Source organism: Macaca mulatta, chromosome 3 (assembly GCF_049350105.2).
Source record: "Macaca mulatta isolate MMU2019108-1 chromosome 3, T2T-MMU8v2.0, whole genome shotgun sequence".
NCBI classification, from domain to species: Eukaryota; Metazoa; Chordata; class Mammalia; order Primates; family Cercopithecidae; genus Macaca; species Macaca mulatta.
In genome coordinates this window covers 194250502-194275874 of record NC_133408.1, presented here as the reverse complement: position 1 = coordinate 194275874, position 25373 = coordinate 194250502, and the positions used below count along the sequence as shown (strand labels likewise).

Here is a 25373-nt window from a genome sequence, read left to right as displayed (position 1 = left end):
ACAAGGTATTCGCAGGTGTAACCAAGTTAAGATGAAGCTACGCTGGATTAGGTGGGTCCTCATCCAATGATTGACATCTATATAAGAAGAGGGAAATAAGATGCAGAGACAGAGGGGGAAGACCACATGAAGACAGAGGCAAAGATGAAAGCAATACATTGGTAAGTCAAAAAACGCCAAGGACTGCTGGCAACCACCAGAAGCTCAAGAGAAAAGTGGAACAGATTCTCCCTCACAGCCTCCAAGAGAAACCACACTGGCCAACAGCTTGATTTTGGATTTCCGGCCTCCAGAACTGTGAGAGAATAAATTTCTGTTGGTATAAGTCACCCAGATTGTGGTAATTTGTTACAGCTGTCCTAGGAAGTGAGTCCAGGAGGTGAGTACTTTTTTTCTTTAAAGATGGAATTGGGTTTATCCAGGACTAGAAGGTGAGACCACCCAGCCTTTCCCTGTCCCCGGCATTCCCAGTCATCTAAGACAGCTGAAGACTGAGTTCCTTCACAGGCGTCAGTCTGGGGGTGAATACACAGCCACTTTCATGTTCTCTGATTTCTCATTCATCCCTCCTGGAAGGGGATGAAAATCAACCCTGCCCTGAAAGTCTTGGAGAATGTACAGGGGTTTATCAGGTAGCCAAAGACAAAAGCATGGAAATGTGAAAAATGATATTGAGTTTAGGGAATTCTAAGTAGATCTATTTATGCTAGAATATAATTTGCAAGGAATCAGAAATGGGAACATAGTCATCAACTATTATAATATAATTAGAAATGTACTTTTCAGGTCAGGCACGGTGGCTCACGCCTGTAATCCCAGTACTTTGGGAGGCTGAGGCGGGTGGATCACCTGTGGTCAGGAGTTCCAGACCAGCCTAGCCAACATGGCAAAACTCCGCCTCTACTAAAAATACAAAAATTAGCTGGGTGTGGTGGTGGGCGCTTGTAATCCCAGCTATTCAGGAGGCTGAGGCAGGCGAATTGCTTGAACCTGGGACGCGGAGGTTGCAGTGAACCAAGATGCATCATTGCACTCCAGCCTGGGTGACAAGAGCAAAACTCCATCTCAAAAAAAAAAAAAAAAAAAAAAAAGAAATGTGCTTTTCAAATTGTAAAGAACTTAATAAGTAGAAGATGATTTCTTTTATTACCATCTCACCAGGTCATTGAGAAGACCAATTAAATATGTACACCAAAAGCTGCTTGGTATTGTCTGAAAAATCATCATAAAAGGTTACATCGTAATACAATATTTTGAATATAGCTGGTTTCACTTCCAGACAATAGAGAGGTGGAGAGAAACTCTCTATATTACATAGATAGGTGAGTTTCCACAAGGTTCCACTGAGTCTGGCTTACAGCTGATCCCTCATACAAGTATCCAGGGGTCATCTGAAACCCATGTCCTTTAGATATAAATATTGTCATTCAGAGATGGGATCCAGTGAAGTAGTGAGTGGATATAGTGGCTATAAACATTTCTGAACCTCTATTTATATATTCTATTCAAATATATTTTTAATGTAACTGTGCAAAGTAGAAAAATAATTTATGGGTTTGTATGTACAATCAAAAATTAAGGAATTAACCTAAAATAATTATTATTAACCTAAAAATAATTTTAGGTTTGTATGTACAATCAAATATTTTAAGGAATTAAGAATTATAAACATAAAACATAAACATATAAGCATACAAATGTCAAATATTGAGAAGCTACAGAAGAAATGTTAATGAAAAATTAGAGAAAGCACATGTTGATACTGCTAGATGGAACTCTATAATGATGTTGGACAAAATACACTGTGGAAGAAAAACTGGACATCAGAAGAAGATCAGTATGCCAAAGGACTAATGAAACAGAAGTACTGCTTGCAAACAACTGATGAGCTACAATCAGCTATGATTATAATGGACAGACTGTTTATGTTGCCCCCAAATTTATACATTGAAGTCCTAACCTCCAACGTGATGATATTAAGAGGTGAGGCCTTTGAGAGGTGATTAGGTCCCAAAGGTGGAACCCTCAGGAATGGCATTAGTGTGCTTATAACAAGGCCCCAGAGAACTCTGTCATCATCTTTCCCACCATATGAGGATACAAGGAGAAACTGGTCATCTGTGACCCAAAAGAGGGCCCTTACTGGAATTGACCATGCTGCTACCCTGGTCTTGGACTGCCAGCTTCCAGAACTGTGAGAAATAAATGTCTGTTGTTTATAAGCCACACAGTGTATAGTACTTCACTACAGCAGCCCAAATGGACTAAGACGATAAAGTTATACTGCTGAATATCCGTTATAATACTGAATATAAGTTACTGGATAGGTCAATATCAGCTAAACTTACCAAAATCTGTCCTAATGGAAGGCCCGCAGAAAGGCAGGAAGAATGATGAAGTCTATATGGAGCAGTTATAATTTCACGATTTTATACCCAACCCTTATGTCCTAATGTGGTTTGATAGCCTATATCTGCTCTCAGGGACACGTCTTTTGGCTGGTTGGTATCCATCTTGTCCTAGTTGTTAAATCCTTTGACTATCATCCCTTCCTATGCCCAGACAACCTGAACTACTTGCACTTCCCTCCCTGTGTGATGGATTGAACAGCTTTGAATGTGGGCACGTTTACAGATTTTACCAAAGAGAAGCCTCTCATTGCCGGTACATTTATCCTCAACCTAAAAAAGGAAGGATTTTTTTGGTTCTGGTTGCAAGTAGAAGACTAAGTTAATTTATATAATAAAATGCTGCAGGAGGAGGGAAGGAGAAGAAAACAAGAGTGTCTAATGCTAGGAGTGGAGATGTTATTTTTGTCACATGTTTCCAAGAATCTCTCAGAATAACTTGGGGTGTGAAGGAAACAGGACAGGAAATGAGCATTGACTCAACATTGCTCTAGACTACACATCTGGGTCCATTTTAATATCTATTGAGAAATGTGGAGAAAAATAAAATTATTTTAAATTACCTTTATTTATTAAATCAGGTTGCTTGTATTCATTCGATCCTGATTCACATGCTGCAAAAGATTCCATCGTATAATCTTAGAACATTTCTTGTGCTTTTTCTCAGGCTGTACCTTCCACTTAGGCTGCTTTTTCACATTCCAAATCCTACCTACTCATTTGTTTTAAATGCCACCTCATCATTGATACCTTCCCTGAGTCTTCTCCTCCAGCAAAAAGCCCCAAGCAATCCAAATGGGTATCATCATTTCCTCCTTTAAGATTTCATAGCAATGGATCATCTCATCCCTTAGGCAATCATCGCCAAAGCCTGCTCAGCTTTCCCCATGGCAGGACGAGGCTCAGCTTCAGGGTCTGCTGAGGCAGTTATCACTGGTAACTGCTTCCAGGTTCAGAGTTGGCTGCTACTGTCGCCCTGTTTACTTTGCTGTCTTTGTAAATTTAAGCCTTTTCAGAAAATCTCTTTTTATAAGTGGGATTTTGGTTACCTCTATGGAGAGAGTTTAATTTGGGCATTCAAGTTACTTTAGCCAGAAAATAGCTTATTATGTAAACATTTTAAAGAGCAGTTTTGTAGAGAAGAGGGCTAGTTTACATCTACCTTAAGATGAGGCAATAGGCTAAATATTTAAACAGACCTTAAATGATTCAGGAAACCCTAGGGTGATAATTTCATAATGACTAAGAGTTCAGTTTCTGAATCAACAAAAGAAAGGCAGGGTGGAGACTGGATTAGATGCTCTGAGATCTATTCTTATCTTCAAATTTTAGGAATCTGTTTGATTATTATAGGGATCCAGGCATTGGCAGGAGGAGCATCCCATCCTTTCTGAAGGTGAGATGGTGGAGGTGCCAAATGGGCCAGGTCAGTTGTGTGTGTGTGACCCAGTATGGCTATACCTGGGGCCTGGGTCAGTTGTGTGTGTGTGACCCAGTATGGCTATACCTGGGGCCCGGGTCAGTCATGTGTGTGCGTGACCCAATGTGGCTATACCTGGGGTCTAGGTCAGTTGTGTGTGTGTGACCCAGTGTGGCTGTACCTGGGGCCCGGGTCAGTCATGTGTGTGCATGACCCAATGTGGCTGTACCTGGGACCCAGGTCAGTTGTGTGTGTGACCCAGTGTGGCTGTACCTGGGGCCCGGGTCAGTCATGTGTGTGCATGACCCAATGTGGCTGTACCTGGGACCCAGGTCAGTTGTGTGTGTGACCCAGTGTGGCTGTACCTGGGGCCCGGGTCAGTCATGTGTGTGCATGACCCAATGTGGCTGTACCTGGGACCCAGGTCAGTTGTGTGTGTGACCCAGTGTGGCTGTACCTGGGGCCCGGGTCAGTCATGTGTGTGCATGACCCAATGTGGCTGTACCTGGGACCCAGGTCAGTTGTGTGTGTGACCCAGTGTGGCTGTACCTGGGGCCCGGGTCAGTCATGTGTGTGCATGACCCAATGTGGCTGTACCTGGGACCCAGGTCAGTTGTGTGTGTGTGACCCAGTGTGGCTGTACCTGGGGGCTGGGTCAGTTGTGTGTCTGACCTTGTGTTGCTGTACTTGTTCTTTGCTTCTTTTTTCCTCCCAGGTATCAACTATGGAGTCATCTCTTCACAATAACTATTTGCAGACCACAACACAAGCCTTGCAAATACATAAACATACAAAGAAACATGAATCTGCCCCGGGGACAGAAGGCCAGTGGCAGACTAGAAATCTGCACAGGAGCCACCCTACGGTGCTCTCTAAACTTTAACACTTTGTCCAAACAGCCTCCCAACACGGGGCTGTGTTTCTATCTACCTCGGGTTCCATGTTTACATCCGCCATGTGGGAACTGGAACTACCCTGCCTAAATCCATGGCCATGGATCTTCTGGGAGAGCCTTTTTAACTTCAACCCAGGGCTGCAGCTTATGGAAACTGAACCATAAAAGGCTTCCAGTTGTCAGAATGAGGCATCCAGACTAAACTTGAGCTTGAACTTAGCAGGGATCTGTGACCTCCAAAGGGAAGTGGGGAAAGGGTTTGTTAACAAGGGCCAGGCGAGGTGGCTCATGCCTGTAATCCCAGGACTTTGGAAGGCCAAGGCAGGTGGATCATTTGAGACCAGGAGTGTGAGACCAGCCTGGCAACATGGCAAAACCCTGTCTTTACTAAAAATATAAAAATTATATATCCATGTAATCCCAGCTACTTGGGAGGCTGAGGCAGGAGAATCGCTTGAACCCGGGAGGTGGAGGTTGCGGTGAGCTGAGATCGCACCAGTGCACTCCAGCCTGGGCAACAGAGCGAGACTCCATCTCAAACAACACAACAAGTGAGCTGTTGGGTTCTGGAGTCTGGGAGGGTCACCATGTGGAGCAGAAGTTAGTATGTGGTAGGAATATGACCGAGCAGCTCAGCCTCAAATCATGATTTAAACTTTTTTTCTTTCTCCTCTCCTCTTCTACCTTCTCCCAGTCTCAAGATACCACCTTGAGACAAGCTGCATATGTGTTACCTTTCATCTTGAAACACAGCCTCAGAATGGGCTGTGGCCTCCACTCCCTTTCTTTTCCCATTCTATGCTCTCATGCCTTATGCACATTTATTGACCCAGATGCTTGCGGAGCACACGCTGTGCTCTCTTATCTGCTCATGTATTTCCTTAAAACCTCCAGGGGTCAGATCCCGATAGGACCCAGATACCTCCAGAATTCTTTCTTTAACAAAAGATGTACTTCAAGGCTGAAACCCACTCATGGCTGAAGAGTGACTACAAGGCCAACTGTGATTAATTGATAACCTGGTAGGATCCACGAGGTGCCAGCCCCTTCACCAAATGAGACAATAATTAAAGAGGGGCCACCACAGCCAGTCACACCCCTTGGCACCTCCTAAACCCCCAAGCTCTTCTGCATTCCAAATCCTTCTTCTTCTTCTTTTTTTTTTTTTAAAGAAGCCCTGTATTTCCTCCACAAATTGAAGAGTGGAATTGCTTTCTGCTCTTCCCCTTGCTGGCACAGATAATAAAGAAATATTGCTCCTTCATATCACAACTCATTATTATCTGACTTCTTTCCATGAATGGTGAGAAGCCAGACCCTTCTTGCTGGTTATAGTAAGAATTTGGGAAATACAAATCCACACTGTTGCTGTCTTAACCAGTGCAGACCTCAGATCCCAAAGGCTCTGCCTCCTGCTGAGGCCAGACCAAGCCCCTCTGGCAAATGACCTCTGCCCCTAATTCAGGATCTCCACCTTGGAGGCTCTGTCACCTTTCTCATTCAACCATTGTTGCTTGGGGGCACTCTTCTTGAAATCTACTTCAATTTTTCACTTCTGTGTTTGATCATGACCTCCTGTGTATTGAAGCTACCTCCTGCTTCTGAGACAGGATTCCGGTTTCTGATTATGTAGCTCCTTCTAAGACTCTCTGGCTCCAATGGGTCTGCTTGCCAGTTTTCCCAATCCCTATGCCCGTCAATCCCTATAATTTCCCAAGTTCTTATTTTACAAAGATCCCGCCCCCGGGAGACAGGAGTCACTGGGCTAGGAACCGGGAGACCTTGACGCTGGCCCTCTCTGTATTACTGGCTCATCAGGAATCAGGGAATCCACTCAACTTCTGGCTTAGGGTTTGCCATCTGATACGTGAAGTGGGTCAGTTCAATCTTAGGTTCTTTCCCCTACAGCACTCTATAATTTCAGACCCTTGGTGGCCTCCTTCTTGGGACGCACAGGAAAGAGGAATTTGGTACCATCAACTTTGAGGGAACTGGGGCACTAACGTTATATTTCAGACGCACGCCCCCTCATCCCTCCGTGGTCTCCTCGCTGTCTTAGAAGAATGTCAGGGGCTGAGCTTGCATAGAGAAAGCGGCTGAGTGTTCCTGTTCCGTGGATTTTCAAGATTTTAGATGCCACTGATAAAAAGAGAACAAAGTCATGAAGCCATGAGCTCTCCAGTAGCTAGCAAAGGCTAGCAAAGACATTTCTCTGATAAAAGTTATTCATTCTCCACCTATGGCTTATGGCATTGAAACTCTAACTGAGGAGTGAGTTGCTCCTGAACTCAGTCTCTGCCTGTAGCATATTTTCATTCTTTGAGGTCATCGCAGGAGATCATATTTTGTTAGGACCATATTTATGACTTACCTTTCCATAGATTCATATCATATCTTTCCAAGATACGGACAAGCAGCAAAAGTATCCTTTGTATCCTGTATGCAACATGGCTACTCTTTTGTGCATGCTGGTTGGTGTGATCAAACTCTTGCAATTTGGGATAAATTATCAATGAATTGGGACATAGGAAAATATTTTTCTGAGACTTCTTTAACATAACCTCAATCCTTTTTTCTTATCTGGTCATTTGAGATGGAGTCTCACTCTGTTGTCCAGGCTGGAGTGTAGTGGTGCGATCTTAGCTCACTGCAACCTCCGCCTCCCAGGTTCAAGCGATTCTTCTGCTTCAGCCTCCCAAGTAGCTGAGATTACAGGCATTCACCACCATGCCCGGCTAGTTTTCGTATTTTTAGTAGAGACCGGGTTTCACCATGTTAGCCAGGCAGGTCTCGAACTCCTGACCTCAGGTGAATCTGCCCACCTTGGCCTCACAAAGTGCTGGGATACCAGGCCTGGTGATATTTGATCATCCTTAAATATGACTGAAAAGTTAATCTTTGAAATTGTTTTACAACCTTTATTGTTGACTTAGGCTCATCACTGTGTAGGATATTTACCCTACCTAGCTCATGGGACTATTATTTTTTGTGGACGATGGAAGACAAACTGTGAGATTACCAGCACAGCATGCACAGACCACTCTGATAAGCTGCACCCCTGTATGAAACATAAAGTAGTCCCACTGCCCCAGGATTTGTGGGGGTCCAGTCATCTCGCCCCCTGACCAATGTTACCAGGTAGGCGGGATCCTCATCTGTTCTGGAATACGCTGTGCTCCCACCACAGCCGCCGCCCCCTCCCTGCAAGTGTGCCCGCCCCTCCCTGCAAATGTGCCTGCCAGGGCTCTCCGCCCTGACGGGGTGGCAGGAGCTGACCTTCGCACTTGAGCAGGAAGAAGTCCATGCTGTGGCTGAAGGAAGCGCTGAAGTAGGTGCAGTTCTCAACCAGGTCGCAGGAGAGGCACTGCCTGTTGAAGTTACCCACCGTGTTGGCACTGGAAGAGCAAAGGACACAGGGGTGAACGTGGGCGGAGAGGAGCCGCCCTCCACGTTGGGTGCCGCAAGCTGCTGGGCTCTCCCCATGAGGGTGATCTGCAGAGCCCTGCTACAGGTTCCCTTGGCCTTTCTCCCTTTGTCTCCCTGCTGGAGCCCCTGAGACCACCCAGTTCCATTTCCACCTTTCTTTGCTGGTGGGTCGCTCCCACTCTCGAGAGCTTTTAGCACCCTTGCTCGTGGGAGGGCCGGCAGGCGGTCACCTATGCTGCCTTCTCCTGGCTCGGCAGGTGGCCTGGTGCGAGGAGCATGGAGCTGTGGGCGTTATGATCTAGCACTCTATCTGCACGTATCCTGTCTCTCTGAGTGGATGGCTAGCAATTTGAGAAGAGTAAACAGGGTGACGTATCTTCAAACTCTCTGGAGTTCCAAACGCTGGCATGCGAGCAGGCAGGGGCTGCAGCAGCACCGGTGGAACCGAACTCTGGCAGCTTCCAAAAGCCACGTCCCCTGACAGAGTGAAACCGCAAGAGCTCACGCTTCCCATTCAATGGAGCTAGGCAAGTGGGAACTGGCTTGAAGATGTTACCCGGGACCACTGTGGTCAAGGGTCATTTCAAGTCAAGAAGGCCTAAAATATGCTCCCTAAAATGGAAAGATCCTGAGGTACTGGATCTACCTGGAAGAAGTTCTTATCTGAACATTTTGCCCCGGGAGGGTCCCCTCTAACCATAGGTTTCAATATGAAGACTGTTGTTCCAGGAGTAAAGACATTTCATGGGAGAGGGAAGACAACCTTCTCATTCTATAAGTTAGAGGATGGGGCCCCAGGCAGCCTCTCATGTTTATTAATTGGTGACATGCGGATTTCAATTTTCCTAGTAGACATGTGGCAACGACGGAACATCTACACAGAGAAGCACATCTGTGACTCTCCCTCCACTGGCTCCCTCATGCTGACCTCATCCTCTCCGCATAGCTGCCGATGGCTGGGAAGGGAGGCTGCGTTCACCAGGGAGGCTTTCCATGTCCCAGCAGTGGGGTGGGGGCAACAGGCACTGGCTCCATTTAGACCATGTGCCACTGGCCTCAAGCCTCAGGTCTGCCCTGAACAACATCCTCTTCAGTGGCCCAGGTGTCTTTAGGTGTGACTGGCTGTAGCCCTCCCATGCAGGGGCATGGGGAGGCAGCAGATACCCGCTCCTCACCTCTGTGGCCCTGGTAGAAAGTGCCCAGGGCTAATCTCACTTCACAACCCAAAGCCTCCTTTCGTGAGGACAGTGACTGAGCAGATGACAGGACTGAATGTAGAAGAGGGACACGCCCTAGAAAACACCCAGTCCCCCTCCAGAGTTCAGGGCACAGTGTCCCCGCCCTCTTTGAGATTTGGAAGCTTGTCCAAAGTCACACAGTTGGGCTGTTGAGATGGGAAATTGCCTTTGGGGCCTCATCATAAATATGAGTCTTCTACTTTATAGCCATAGAATATTTGTGATTAATGTGTTTTTGTTTTTTTTTTCTAATCAAATTTCATTCATTTACCCTGATCCCAAATAATTTGAGACTGTTTCCAAATTGAGGAGCTTCAAGATCATGCTTCCTGTCTTCCTCAGGGCAGAGGCCCCCAAAGCCAGCGAGCTGCAATGCCGGACAGCAGGGCCAGCTCCTCGCACTGACCCACTGGTTCATTTCCAAACCACACTCTGCTCCCTACAAAAACTCAGTGTGGGGAGGGCGCATAATTCCTCTGAGGTGACACTGAATAGAGGTGAAAGGAAAGACGGCTAAAAGTCCATCCATTAGCAGAAGAGGCAAGTGAGTGATGGGGAAAACCCAAGTCAACAACAGCAGAAAAATAAAGCTTCAAAAGTCTCAAAACGACCCCTTTGGTGGCCTCTGCAAGTGTCATGACTTCGCTCCGGACTCCACAGCTACTCCTCTATGGTGGGGTCTGTCTTTGCCGCCCCCTCTTTCTGAACGGCTGAAAAGGTGCAATTCTGCAAAGCCTGGATGCCCTCCTAAGGGGGAGAACCCTGTGTGCAGGGGGAGCCAGAGCTACCTGTAGAGCTGTCGTCTCCGAGGCAGGTCCTCCGTGCTCAGGAAGTAGCTGCAAAGATCACCAAGGTGCACAGGGTTAGTTTGCTTCAGGGCACATCTGCACTTCACATTCCTGGCACTACCTCTATGGACACTCCTCAGGGACTGCTGCCCACGGCCTGCAGAGAGCAGCTCCCCTGTTCAGGTCCAGCTACACCTGTGGCCAGAGCAAGGGGTGGGCAGACACCTAAGGGCTGAGAGGCACCAGTGCACATTCCATTGGCTTTGGGTGCTCCCTGTACTGGCCTCTGCTTCATGGCTGGAGGACACTGTGGTTGGGGATAACACACCTGAATATGGATGTGGAATTCTTTTACAAGATCACTCACCTTCTGAAGGGCAAGGAGCTGAGCACATTTAAGACAAGTTCAGACATAGAGCCTGGCACAGAAAATAGTTGTTGATTCATTTTCACCTAAGACCTCCCAATGCAGAAACCTTGGCTCTTACCCAGGGAGCAGGGAGGCAAAATTGTGTGGTGGTAAAGTCCTCTGACCCGGGCTCCCCTCATCTGAGCCAAATCCACCTGCTACCAACTGAATAACCTGGAGCAAATTACTTATTTTTGTTTTAATTTACTTATTTTTAAAATGGGGAAAGTAGTAAACCCTTCTCACCTCATGGAACTGTTGTATTCAATGAGATAATGTCTATAAAGCACTTGGCTTAGTGCCTGGACTAGTAAATACTGAATCAACATCACTGCCACCCCTACTACTGCTGCTAGAAAACTCAGTCGGCATCAGTGCTACCCCTACTACTGCTGCTAGAAAACTCAACATCAGTACTACCCCTACTACTACTGCTAGAAAACTCAATCAGCATCACTGCCACCCCTACTACTGCTGCTAGAAAACTCAGTCGGCATCAGTGCTACCCCTACTACTGCTGCTAGAAAACTCAATCAACATCAGTACTACCCCTACTACTGCTGCTAGAAAACTCAATCAGCATCACTGCCACCCCTACTACTGCTGCTAGGAAACTCAATCAACATCAGTACTACCCCTACTACTGCTGCTAGAAAACTCAATCAACATCAGTACTACCCCTACCACTGCTGCTAGAAAACTCAATCAACATCAGTACTACCCCTACTACTGCTTCTAGAAAACTCAATCAGCATCAGTACTACCCCTACTACTGCTGCTAGAAAACTCAATCAACATCAGTGCTACCCCTACCACTGCTGCTAGAAAACTCAATCAACATCAGTACTACCCCTACCACTGCTGCTAGAAAACTCAGTCAGCATCAGTACCACCCCTACTACTGCTGCTAGAAAACTCAATCAACATCAGTACTACCCCTACTACTGCTGCTGGAAAACTCAATCAACATCAGTACTACCCTTACTACTGCTGCTAGAAAACTCAATCAGCATCAGTGCTACCCCTACTACTGCTGCTGGAAAACTCAATCAACATCAGTGCTACCCCTACTACTGCTTCTAGAAAACTCAGTCAGCATCAGTACTACCCCTACTACTGCTGCTGGAAAACTCAGTCAACATCAGTGCTACCCCTACCACTGCTGCTAGAAAACTCAATCAGCATCAGTACTACCCCTACTACTGCTGCTGGAAAACTCAATCAGCATCAGTACTACCCCTACCACTGCTGCTGGAAAACTCAGTCAACATCAGTGCTACCCCTACCACTGCTGCTAGAAAACTCAATCAGCATCAGTACTACCCCTACTACTGCTGCTAGAAAACTCAATCAGCATCAGTACTACCCCTACTACTGCTGCTAGCGCGCTTCCCCTTACGGGCTGGCTGCCAGCCTGTGTCCTCAGGATGCTGCAGCTCTGGCAGCTGGACTGCTGAGACGGGAATCTACGATACATTTTCATGAAGAAACTAGGAGTTAGTGATGCTGCCTGAGGAGGAAAGAGGAGGCCTCCGAGGCCTCCGTGCTCCGTACTCCATGAGTGTAATTGACAAACAATAACAAACGTGTCCCATTGGCCAGTAAGATGGGGCAGGCCCCTGGTTGTCACTCACATCTTATTCCCCTTCTCGTCGTAGGCGAGGATCTTGGTCACGTCCCAGTCCCCGGAGGTGATGGACTGGATGTTGTCGTTGCTGCTGTTGGGCTGAAACACACAGACACGGCATCAGGAGCAGACACCGGTGTCCGGGCAAGGCTCTTCATCCTCCAGCTGTTTTGGACACCAGGCGACAGGGGCTGCCATTCTCTCTGTAGGAAGGGCTCTCTGCCCCTTCTGCCTGCTCCTCTCCTGGGAGGCAACATCCTCCGTGAAGTTTCCTGACCAACCCCAGGCCCGAAGCCTCCCCGACCCCTGAATGTCAGTGGTGGGGAACAGCGCCCTGTCCTCTTTGGTGGCGCAAATCACTTGGACCTGGCCTCCAACCACGATAGAAGCACTCTCAGGAGAATCAATGCTTTATAGACCTTTTTCATTTGTAAATCTAATTAGTGGAGCCATTACTGAAGGGGGACCAGTGAGGGAGGAAAGAGACAAATGCCGGGAGGTGGATGAATTCAGGGAGGGAAATAGAGAGAAGAATAAATGGAGGGAGAAAGGGCGCTCCCTGCTGCCGCTGACAAGGACGGCTTGGATCTGTATTGCCACACTACACGTCCTGCACGCATTGTCTTTCCCTGTGTGGCCCTTGAGCTAAGAATGGTAACGACACATGGTAATGACACGTGGTAACAGAAGAGAGGACAGGGCCGTCTAGGCAGCAGTGATGTTTCAGTGGAGATTTGAAAAGGGGCAGCTGTTCTGGATGGCAGGTGCCCTGGGAGGTGGACGCAGAGCAGGTGGAGATTAAACTAGGTGGAGGGCCCAAGTCACACACTCTGGGGGCTGCAGACGCAAACATGGAGGTTTGGGGGCAGCAGGCCCTGGGGGCGCAGAGAGCGTGCAGGAGAGGCTGGGGAGTTTGAAGCAGGTTTGGAAAGGGAAGGCTCTGCGGGACCCCCAAGGGGTGCCTCATGGGCGGTGCAGGAGACCTGCTTCCTGCTGGAACGTTTGATAGGGCTCTGGGCAAATACAGAGACTAGGGGCCAAATGAAAACACTGAAGCATTTATAAATCTTTTTTTTTTTTTTTTTTTTTTTTTTTTTGAGACAGTATCTCACTCTGTCACCCAGGCTGGAGTGCAGTGGCATGATCTCAGCCTACTGCAGCCTCTACCTCCTGGGTTCAAGCAATTCTCCTGCTTCAGCCTCCCAAGTATCTGGGACTACAGGCATGTGCCACCATGCCCAGCTAATTTTTGTTTCACCATGTTGGCCAGGCTGGTCTTGAACTCTTGACCTCAAGTAATCCACCTGCCTCGGCCTCCCAAAGTGCTGGGATTACAGGTGTGAGCCACCCCACCCGACCAGCATTTTAAAATCTTGATCTAAGTGGTGTAAAATAGTAAACAAAACAATGTAGGGTGGTAGAAAGAAGACGATAGGAAAAAGCAAAGGCAACAGCTTGCAGACATTCTATCAGTCGTGCCATGAAGTGCACTGAGAACAAATTGCACCTGAACCTCCGAGAGACGCCATTTCCATCCCAGGAGTTCCGCAGCCCCCACCTCGATTCCATCAAAGCTGCTCTTAGTCGGGATGTTCTTGGATTTTTTTCTTTTGAAATTGCCTTTGGGGCCTCATCATAAATACGAGCCTTCTACGTTATAGCCATAGAATATTTGTGATTAACCTTTTCTCTAATCAAATTTCATTCATCTACCCTGATCCCAAATAACTTTAGACTGCCTCCAAAACTAAGGAGCTCCAAGATCACGCTTCCCTTCTTCCTCAGGGCAGAGTCCCCCAAAGTCAACATCATGGCAGCCCCGTCCTGCAGGCATGAGGCTCCCTGAGGTGACCTCTGCAGGAGACGCTGACCCCAGGATGTCTACTTTTGGTCCTAAATTCATGTATATTAATCTCTGAGGTTCCCTACCCAGGGATGCTCTGTTCCTAACTCGCCACACCCCAGAACCAGTGAGTGATGACTGGTAGCGGTCACATAATAAAATAATACCTGCATCTAGCTCTGGGTGGAGATGGGGCAGCGTGGGAGGCTGGATCCCTGAGGGATGTTGAGTGCATGGAGCCATGCCTCGGGGGGAGTATGTTAAGGAGACCCCCAGCAGAAGGAGAAGGAAAGGACCTCCGGCACAGATGGTCCTCCAACGTCCTCAGCCTTACACTGAACAGGGGATCCCTGGGTCTCTGCTGACCTTGGCAGAAGCGTCATTCACATTCTCACACACGACCAGATAGAGCAAGGCTCTACCAGGCCTGATGGGAACCTCTGCACTCACCAGCACCATGCTCTGCACTGCCTTTGGGAGTCACCTTCAGTTTCCTCGAGGTCCTTGAAAATGCAGGTGTGCCCAGCCCTAGAGGCTGTCACCCCACGGCCTCTAGCAGGCTAGTTTCTAGTTCAGTTGTGGAAACTAGCAGGACTTACCTGGGACGAGGACACTGTGATGTGATAGAATTTTCCTCGTCCTCCCTGGGGGATCGCTCTGATGAAGAAAAACTTTCGGCCATCCTTGGAGAACACGGGTTCTTCATTCTGTGGACAAAGGACACGGATGAAACCACAACTAAAACATCATTTATTCTGAAGAGGTTGAACCAGGATAAAATACACCCTGAGATACATTTTCTGTGTGATTTCTAAGGAGAGGTACAGTTGAAATAATAAGTGCTCGGTGAGGCCGTCACTTTCCTTGGGAATCATGAGTCAACTGTTCTGTTTTCTAAAAGAAGAACGAGGAATTAAGAGGCTATAGCTTCAGCAGTGGCAAATAAAAAGGCATCCCTCAGTCTACACGGCGCAGAGACAAAGACCAGCCCTGTGTGCACGCCAAGCTCACCAGCGAGAACAGGAACTCGGCTCTCAAAACTCAAAAGGGGGTTCTTCCCCCTCGAATTATTGCCCATTGAAACCAGGGTGTATTGTGAGATTTCTCCAGTGGCATTTATTATATATCAGAAAAAAACATAATTCTCAACAATCACAAACGTGATTTTGCCTAAAAGCAAAATCTATTCTTTCAATCCTGTCTTTTCTCCTTATTTAATACAATTGATCTCACACTGAATAGCCCATCAAGAAGGCAAGAAAAAAAAAAAGAAAAGAAACACAAGGACAAATACCACGGATTCTAAAATGCAGGTGGGAAGGCACAGCAGTCCCAGGGATGTGCTCCACCTCGGGCCATACTGGATGACAACATTTGCTTGGATCTACTGTCACTTTTCCCTGGAAACAGAATCAGCATGCCCAGTTTTCCCTGGGGGAAGAGTTCCGGGTTGGATTTAGGGCAGGTGTCGCCACCATCTCTGCCTAATCCCCAGACAGTGAACAGCCAGGGGGCTCAGCCTTCCACCAGCCCACAGGGTGGCCGTCGCTTTGATGGGTGAAAGGGATTTTGCTGCCGCAGTACCTTGGCCTCTCTGAAGCCCAAGTTTGGAAGTTTCCATCCGTGAACACCAATTAGTTAGTTACGAGATGTATTTTCTGACTCAAGGAGCTTCACACTAACGCAGGGATGAGAACAAATGGTAAATAAACCCCAGCTGGCGCAAGGAAAACTCATTTCCCTACAGTGAAGGAACCCATGCAGATATGATATGCCCCGAGAAATAAACTAACATGTGATTAAAATGACATTTAATCTTCATGAATATTTGCAATAAAATGAAACCTTTAATCTGCAAACATTTATTTTTCTATTTAGAGTTGGAAGCATGGTATTTAAAAGCAGAGGAAATGGGAAAACCAGCGGTTAATTTGGCTTTTAAAATGCACTTCTATTTGCCAACAGTGGGATGGGTAGGGCTATATTGCCTCAGTTTTCTGGGGGAAATGTTTGCATGTTTGGTAGAGAAAAATATTCTTAATAAATGTAATAAATAATTAATTCTGGCCAGAAGCATTGTTTTCATAATGAGAAGGCCTCCACCGTTGTGATGTCATCTCCACCTTGTCTTGGAAACATTCCCTGGAACGCAGGTGAAGCCTCTGAGTCTCTCTGAGACCCGGTGTCTCACGTGGTAAATGTATTTTTAGTGACAAAGTGTAATGATTGTTGACCAGGGACCTGGATTTTATCCTGACTCTGTCTCTCATTTGATTTTGGGGGAAGCGTTTCTAGTCTCCCTGGATGACAGAGTTTATCACACACATGCCTGGTTTCCTCAACTCCACTCACGAAGGAGCCCTTCTGACTGATGAGAGCTTCTTTGGGAGCCATTTGTAGCATTTTTGCCAGTTTTTTCCCCCCATGGTTCAGATATAACAATTTCGTCCAACGCCCCCTGCCCAGCCCAAATTTTGAAATCGCAAAACCAAAATTCTGATTAAAGAAGAAAGACAGTCAGAAATTGATCCATAGAACCAGTCCTTCAACCAAAACAATAGGCTCTGGGGCTCTACGGCAAATGCAGATGGTTCTGGCAGAGGATCCTCCTGGGTCTGTATCAGGACTGACTTTGCAGGGTCAGGGCAGCAGTGACACAGTGTGTACGTGGCAGAGGGGATTGCCTGTTTCTCGACTATTCCCAGAGGAGAGGCAATTTGGTGGGTCTCCACACATGCATTTGCCTCTGCTTTTTAGCTCATGCAGAATCTCTACGGGTGACCATACTGAGGATTCCAGGAAGGAGTTGGGCAGAGAAGACAGGAAGATGAACGGCTCAGATGAACAGCTCAGATGACACAAAATTAGCAGGCTCGCTACAGCTCACCTCTGTTCTAGCATTGGGTCCTCAGAAGACCGGTGGACCTAAGTAGATCAGGTCTCCCTGAGGTCTGCAGGACTTTCCAGATGCCAGTCTCTCCTGGGCCAGCTGGGGCAAGCTTCTGTGACCCATTGGAGATGGATGGGTAGAGGGCATGCGGCCTCCGTGTGTCTCTCTCACTCGTGCCCGTAGCCTTCCCAGGGAAACCCCCTTAGGCTCCGTCTGAAGCAGCAGTCAATGGCTTCACTGGCAGCAGGTGGCAGGTCCAGCCTCAAAAAGTTACTAAGTTGTTCTCCAGGATCTCACAGTATCTTGAGGGATGCAGAAACATTATGGATTATTTTTGAAAAATAGGGTCCATGAATTCCCTTATGAAAAAACAATGCCATGAGAAACTGTTTGAAAGTAAATCTTCCTGCAGACCGTGGAGCTGTGATCTTCACAGGTGCAGACTCTCAACCTGTAGGATCTTTAGAGACATCCTGGCTTCCCAACTGCTGCCATGGGCAGGGTGCCCCTAACCCAGTGTCGCAATCACAACTGCAGCTGATGGGCCCACCTGACCCAGGGACGCTCCATCCCAGGAAAACACACCTGTCACAGAACATTGCATTTCCAACTCATGACAGCATTGCATATGTTTAACCAGCTATTTAAAAAATTTAGCTGTGTGCTTAGTAAATGCTTTAAACTTTACATTTGAAAACAGTAAGAATTATTTTAATTCATGCTACCTTTTAAGTGTTGACTGGATTCTGCTTGGAAGGATCTGGTTTCCGGAATCCCATTCAGGCTGTCTTACCCTGCACTCGGGTAGCTGTTCTCACATGGACGACGAGACACTCGGGTAGCTGTTCTCACATGGACGACGAGACACTCGGGTAGCTGTTCTCACATGGACGACGAGACACTCGGGTAGCTGTTCTCACATGGACGACGAGACACTCGGGTAGCTGTTCTCACATGGACGATGAGACACTCAAACACTAACACAGGAAAGTTCTGCTGACGACCTCGGCTCTGTAGCCACTCTGCAGAGCTGATGAAGTGAGTGCTGGAGGACAGAACCACGGCCCTCCATGGGCCTCAGGGACCACGTACTCTGCTGTCCATCCAGAGGGCAGAACCGGAGGTGACCAGCCGGGAAGCCAGCTCCCCCCATGAGAATGCCTCTTGACGGGGACAGGGAAGCAGAGTGGGCACATCCACCTTGCTTTCCCACAGCCTCCATGCCCCCAACAAAGAATCACATTAGTCTGCTCTTTTAAGCACATTCCTCACTTCCTCCTGTTCAAACACAAAGTGGGCCTGGCATAGGACCACCTGCTCCGTGCCCACCACGCTTTTCCCGGCTCCCACTCCCACCAACACCCTAATACCTCAGCCCTGCTTCTCAGTGTCTGAGGATCACCTACGTGTCCCACATGATGGGTGTGACGTGAGCGTCTCATCTCTCTGTCTAGGATGTACCATCTTTGAGAGCTCATGCTCTAGCTTATTCATTTTTTAAAAAATGGTTAAGGTAAAATTCCCGTAACACTAAAGAAAACATATTAATAGAAGTGAACAATTAGTGGCATTTAGTCTATTCACAATGCTGTGCAGCCACCACTTCTATCTAGTTCCAAAACATTTCCACCACCCCAAAATAAATCTCTGTTCATTAACCTGTTCCTCTCCATACTGCCCCCGGCCTTGGGACACCACTGATCAGCTTTCTGTTTCTATGAGTGTATTTATTCTGGATATTTTATATAGATGGAATTGCACAATAAGGTAGCCTTTTGTGTCTGTTATTAGATGTGCTATTCACAATAGCCAAAAGGTAGACACAACCCAAATGTCCATCAACAGACAAACAAACCGGTATATACTGGAATACTATTTCAGTTCTTCTTATGGCTGAATAATATTCCAGTATATGTATTATATTGTATATATGTATATATACATATAACACACACATATATATGTATAATATTCCAGGATATATACTACATACATATTCTGGAATATTATTCAGCCATAAGAAGGAATAAAATTCTGACACACACCACAACGTGGGCTCAGTGATAGTAGCCGACTTATTTTTTGAAATCCACAGCCTATCATGGTGCCTGGTAAGATCCATAAATATTGGTTGAACACGTGATATATAGATAATGGAGTTTACAAAATGATCCTTTCATTATAATCTCTCTGACAATTTGTCTGATGTGAGATGAACATCATAATACTATTTTTGATATGTATGCTTATATATTTGGTTCCGTTGGCATTCAAGAAATTTCCAGCATGCTAATGTTTGAGGGTTCCCTAAGTCTTCCCTCTTCCCGATATCTTCTTGGCTTGAACTTGACACCCAAATTGGGACATGCAAAATGAAAGTGGCCATGTGGAGCCATTCCTCTTGTGAATAAGATTGGAACAGAGCAGAAACAGGATACATTTTGGAGTAGCCCGTCCATTGATGAGGCTCTGACTTCTGAGATATTTATATTCCTGACTCCATAGGCAGAAGCAGTAGCCCAGCAGCTACAGTGCTGGAATGTTCTTGGAGAGCCATGACGATAGTTTTGTCCAGCTTCAGTTATTTTCCATAAATAGAATATACCATATCCAGGAAGAAGCATACCTGTGTCTCTACCACAATTCATGAGACTCAAGTCTGGTTTGACTTTCCCCACAGTCTTTAAGACAACTTTCATCCCCTTAGGAAGGATAAGGAGACAGGAAGCTTCCAAAGCTTTTTCACCTGTTCTTCTTAGTGTCAGAGTGTGGAATGAGACAAAAAGGCTTGAAGAAAGAAAATACGGATACTTTTTGTGCGAGTTTAATTTAGAAAAATTGTCTCAAAATGATTTGCTTAGGCTTCTCCTGATCTCTTTTGGTCTCAAGTTCCTAGAGTCTGTTTTAATGTGTGTTCCTTTACCCGAGTTAGGGATGAAGACTACCCCGGGAGGGTTTGCAGTTATGTCCCTGAGGACGGGCCTTATAGAATCACAGAGGAGGTGACTCCAAATGAGACACCAACAAAACCACCCCTGGCAATAAACAGGGATATCCACCACTTTTCCACCCTTTCACTATAGTAGATTATGTCAAGCCACCTTTGATGGACTCTTCATTTTCAATTTACCAAGGTGCTGGCATCCAACTGCAAGCTGAGGTCTCACCAAACATTGCATGCTCTGAGGAGCTGTGATTTTCACACGGCCCTCCTTAGAACTCAGATTCTCTGGGAGCTCTCTGGGCTGCCCTGGAGAACGGGAGGCACTGTGAGCAGAGCCAGCACACCGTCTGTTTCTGCCTGGGGAGCCCTGTGTGATTTACTCTGAGAAGCCATTCTACGGTTGTCGAAGCTCTGAGAGCCAGCCCTGGGGTGGATCGGGTGGAGGTGATGGTGGGGACCCGCATGTGCAGTAGTTACCTGTCTGTGGAGCCAGGCCTCACTTTCATCCTCGTGTTTCTGAAAAGAAATAAGAGCATTAGACAAGAGGGTTTTTTTTCCCCCCATGTATTGTGTCTGCAACCAACAGTGCAGAAAACAATTTGGCTTCACCTACACGGTTGCTGCACAAGCATCGCACGGCTGCCATGGCAGCTCCGGGAGGAGGCAATCCCAAGCTCTCCTGTTTGTCTCGTGTGTGGCTCAGAGCCGAACACAAGTGTCCTCGAATGAGAAAATGCCACTATCCCTAGCAACACAAACGCGTGATGGGAAAGAACCCTCTGGAAGAAGATGGCGCCTGTACCAGGGGGCGGTCATCACTGGCCGGGCATGTATCCATCTAACAGTGAACCTCAGGCTACATTGAGTCAGAATGTGTGGACATTGTGTCCAGATCCCATTCTGGAACAGTGAGTAACACTCCTGGTGGACCAGAAACCCTTTCAAAGGGGCTAAAGCATATAGGAAAAGTAGGTCTCACAGTGGTCTGTGGAAAGGTGCAAACAAAAGAAAAACAAAACCCCAGACACCAAACTCAAGCTGTGCAGCACACATATGTCATCCGGAGGCGCCGTGGGCCTGGTGCTTGCGCAGACTGGACCTCTGGGCCCCTGGAGCAGGCCTCTGTCATGGGTTATAGCAGGAAGCAGAATCTGCCGCTGACACTCAAGGCTCAGGGGCATGGAGAAGTTGCAGATTACAAGCCATTTTTAGCTGCCTGCTTTGTGTCCTCTCATTCCTTCCTTCCCCTCAAGCAAGCTCATCAGAATAGCCTGGAATCCGCCCCAGCTTAGATAAAAGGTCACGCAAGACTGACCACCTTAGAAAGGCATCACAGTGCTTAGGATCACAGTGACAGCTGCTGCGTTAGGAGCATCTCGAGAAAACATGCCTGCAAGCCTTGGCCCCCCTCAGCTGGGAGATAGAAACTTAAGATCAAAAAGGACTTTCTGAAAGATCTGCCTGAATGTATTAATCGATTTTATTTGATTTTTACAAAACTCGCCACAAGGGGACTTGCTTCTGGGGGCCCTGATGGAGCAGTGTGGGGTGGGGAGGTCCCATCCCATGGGGCGGAGGGTGAGCACAGTGGGCCACCTGCCTGCTCCACCCGGGCGGCCTCTCTTAGACTTGATTTTTCCTTTGTTTACTCTTTGAGCGTTTTAATTTTCTTTCCCCTACGTTTACCTCCTCTCATTACACATTGAATCAGCCTGAGGCTCCTAGAAACATGGCTGGCCCCACCAGGACCTGCGGAGGGACGCACGCCTGGAGCCCGCTGGGAGAGGCTGTCGGCGGGGTCTGGGGAAAGGCAGGGCCCCTCCTCTCCGAGCATCAGCTGCAACGAGGACGCTCACTTAGGTGACAGCGGTGAGCGCGGATAAAGGGAGCGACACTCAGTGAACTGCGGATGGCGTCCAGGTGCCAGGCACGGGGTGACTCTGGCAATTCACGGAGGGGTTCGGCCGGGTCTGCGGCAGCGCCTGCATCAGCCACGAGGTGGCAGCCGCGCCGGAGCCGGGACGGTGCCGCAGGCTCCCCGCAGCAGCTCGGCGGCCGGTCCCCACGTCCCAGGCCCGAGGGCTGAGACGACTCTGGCGCCACCTCGGGCGCGTCTGGCCATTGGTTCTTCACCCGTTTCCCCCCCACCCTCACAGTCCCCGTACCTTTGTGCAGACCCCCGTGGTGGCGTCGCAGAGGGTGAGGATGGACACGTTCTGCGCCCGGTTCAGCCAGGTCACGGCGACCTTGGTGCTGGTGGCCCACTTCACCATGGTGATGTAGTACTCCCTGGAAACGCCAAACACAGCATGAGTAGCTTGGCAGGACCCCCGCGCGACGGAAGCCAGGGGACCGCCGACCCCAGCCCTGGACACGGGAGCCGGGGGCCGGAGCGAGCGGTGACACAGCCAGCCTGGAGCTTCTGAAATCCGGTTTATCAAGAATCTGCACGGACGCGGGACTCGGAGGGGCCGCCCAGGCACTACCTCGTGCTAAATAAACCCAAAGGCTTTTCTTTCTATTTATATTGCCTTTATGGATTTTCCCCTAATTCTTGTTGATATAATTGTATTATTTAAAATGTATTTAATACTAATAAAGCTCCAAAAGTAAAAGCAATTAACAGAAAGTGGAAAGATCAATGAAACAAAGTAGGTGGGCCAGTAACAGATCCACACAGATGTATTCAGTGCAAGTTTGACAAAGTAAATACAATGACAAGGCATTCTAAAAAGAAAATGAAAGATTCCTCAACGAATAATATTGAACATACTGGAGAAATGTATGATAAAGCACTAAAATAAATGCTTATCACAAATTATACATAAAAATGCAGAATATTTCAAATAGGGTTAAATGAGCCAAATGTCCCAAGCTGTAGTTGCAGTGTATATTAGATCTTTAGAAAAGGTAAAATCATTCCCATTGGCTATAAGTGAGTTACAGAATTCTCATTATTTAACATTTTAAATATCAGGAAACATTTGATTTACTATTTGCTTTGTTGTTGCTCTTGTTTTTTCTTTATCTTACTGAAATGTATGGAATAAAGCGTTTGTAAATGGAAAAAAATAAAGAAATAAACCCAAAGGCACTGGGAGCTGCCTGTCACTGTGTGTGGCTGCCCTGGGGGTGAGGGGCGTGGGGGCTGCTCCGTGGGTTTTGAGGTCACATCTCTCCAGCTGATGCCTTGACTTTCACACCGCAGTACCAGACAAACGCACAACTAATCACCTGATTGGGACAGCGAGGGGTCCGGGGAGGCAGGACAGAGAAAGAACCTGAAAAGGGCTGGCGGGAGGCCCCAAAGAGTGACACAGGGTGAAAAGCATCCCTGCCTGGGCTGTTGAAGGCTCCATTCTCTAATTCCTCCTCCTTAAAGATAAAATACCCAGGGACACTCTCTAGCTAATTAGGGAAATTGGTTCATGGCTCTGGGCTTCAGGCAAACTTGGTTTGATATCTTAAGGGTCATGCGCCTGATTCTGCCCAAACCTGAAACTACCACAGGCTCTGTGCCGCTCTCTACTTAGCCCAAGGGGTACTGGGGCTTCTGGGAATTCATCCAGTCATGCAGAACCCTCCAAAAACCAGATTAAAAAAATACAATTTTACATTTAAGAAGAAGAAGAAAGTGTTCAGAAAATTAATGTCCCAAAAAGACTATTCCCAGGTGAATCCCAGAATGTTCTAGAAGCCAGCTAATGCGCGTTCAATCACTCACCCCTTCTCTATCTATAATGAGATCTACTGTTCAGAATGATTACTTTGTGGTCTTACAAGATCTTTTATCACTAAAGAGAGCAGTACATTCACTAGACAATTCCTGGCGAGTGGGAGAGGGACCTCACTACACTTAATAATTATTTTAACATAAAGGACTAAGTAGCCAGGTGCCTTGGCCGGAGCCTCAGTTAACCAGGAGATTCCAGTGCCGCATCTCCCCCATTTCCCACACCTACTTGTTAATCAAGGTTCTTAATAACTTGACCTAAATCAGGACCATGTGGCAAACAAGAGGAACAGTGGCAAGCCGGTGAGGGCCTGAGACAGGGGGCCGCTGGTGCATGGCCTGGAAGGGAGGTCTGCAGCTGCCCACTGTGGTCTTGGGGAGTCCCTGAGGACTGGGGTGGTGAGGAGGCACACAACCCAAGAACGCAAGAGGGACACTCAGCTGTAATCCAGCTGTCAGGCCTTTCAACCTGCTCCGTTTCTGTGATGCCCGAAACATGGTTGTTTTTCTTTGCACAATCTGCGCCCCACACTGGCCTGCCCTAGAGCCTGGCCTGCCCTAGGGCCTGGCCTGCATGTCCACGGGGGCCATGCCCTCCCCCTGCTCTCCATCCTGGCTCTGGCACTGAAAGGTGGCACATCCTGCCAGCAACATTCACCAAAGGTCCTGCTTTGTTGTTTCACGGCCCAAAGGTGGGGACAGGTATGTATAATGATGAGATTTGGTCATTATTTATAATCATAAGAAAAAAATGTATTTCACTTTTGTCCTTAAATATAACTCAAGGTCTGTGCCTAGCTCTTGCTTCATATGGAACACTTTTATTTTTTAATGATGTTTTAACTGGACTTTGAGTCCACACTGGAGGATGCTGAAGAGAAGCCGTGGGGACGGACGTGTGCAAGAGCCACATGGGGACTGTGGTTGCAGATTCCACGTCCACACTGGGGGCAGTGGTGAAGCCACAGGGAACCCTGCACTTACTCCCTCAGCAAACACATTTCGTCTGCATGCAATTAAGAAAGAAAAAGTAAGGTCTCCTGGAATGACTATTTCTTCCCCTTATGTCCTTCATACTAATTAGGAAGAATGCTGCTTTTATTCTCAACTGTTGGAAACATTCATTCATCCTATGCCTCTTTCTGCTTTTTATAGTGTTCTTTTGTACAAATAATCTTCATCTAGGCCAAATATGACTACACACTATTCTCAGTTTTTCTATTTCTTAATTTGGAAGTGAAATGTTATAAATGAAAAGGAGATGGATGCAAGCCTTCTCTTGATGCCTCTGGAGCAAATCATGCTGGAAATGTCACTAGGCTGAGTACGACTGGATGGAGCCAGGGGGCTGGGGTGTGCAGCATCAACAGCAGTGAGATGGCCCACGGAGCCATGGTACTGTTCCTGCTTAAAGTTCTTGGCCACAAAACGTGGACACACAGTGACAAGCCTGCTTCATGGCTTTAGAAGGAGGCAAGGATGTGTTACTCTGGTGTGGTTTGTTATTTTCTAGAAGTAGCAACCACACTGTTTCTTTACTGAGAGCCTGATATGGTTTGGCCATGCTCCCACCCAAATCTCACCTTGAATTGTAATAATCCCCATATGTCAAGGGCGGGGCCAGGTGGAGATAATTGAATAATGGGCGTGGTTTCCCCCATGCTGTTCCCATGGTAGGGAGTAAGTTCTCATGAGATCTGATTGTTTTATAAACAGCACTCTCCCTGCACATGCTCTCTTGCCTGCTGCCAT

General features: G+C 47.4%; 1 protein-coding gene across 4 annotated transcripts in view; it reads right to left on the bottom strand.

Moving 5' to 3' along the window:
• DPP6 (dipeptidyl peptidase like 6) overlaps positions 1 to 25373 on the bottom strand; it is an 853145-nt gene that overhangs the window by 78529 nt on the left and 749243 nt on the right. For 2 of the 4 annotated variants that reach the window (XM_015135213.3, XM_015135215.3), the window contains exons 11-17: positions 22054 to 22177; positions 20366 to 20404; positions 14654 to 14761; positions 12219 to 12310; positions 10176 to 10223; positions 8000 to 8118; positions 2972 to 3022 (exon numbers count right to left, since the gene is read on the bottom strand). In XM_015135213.3, coding sequence (XP_014990699.3) covers positions 2972 to 3022; positions 8000 to 8118; positions 10176 to 10223; positions 12219 to 12310; positions 14654 to 14761; positions 20366 to 20404; positions 22054 to 22177 — 581 coding nt within the window. The remainder of the gene's footprint in view (positions 1 to 2971; positions 3023 to 7999; positions 8119 to 10175; positions 10224 to 12218; positions 12311 to 14653; positions 14762 to 20365; positions 20405 to 22053; positions 22178 to 25373) is intronic. The other 2 variants (XM_015135214.3, XM_015135216.3) reach the window with 1 other exon arrangement.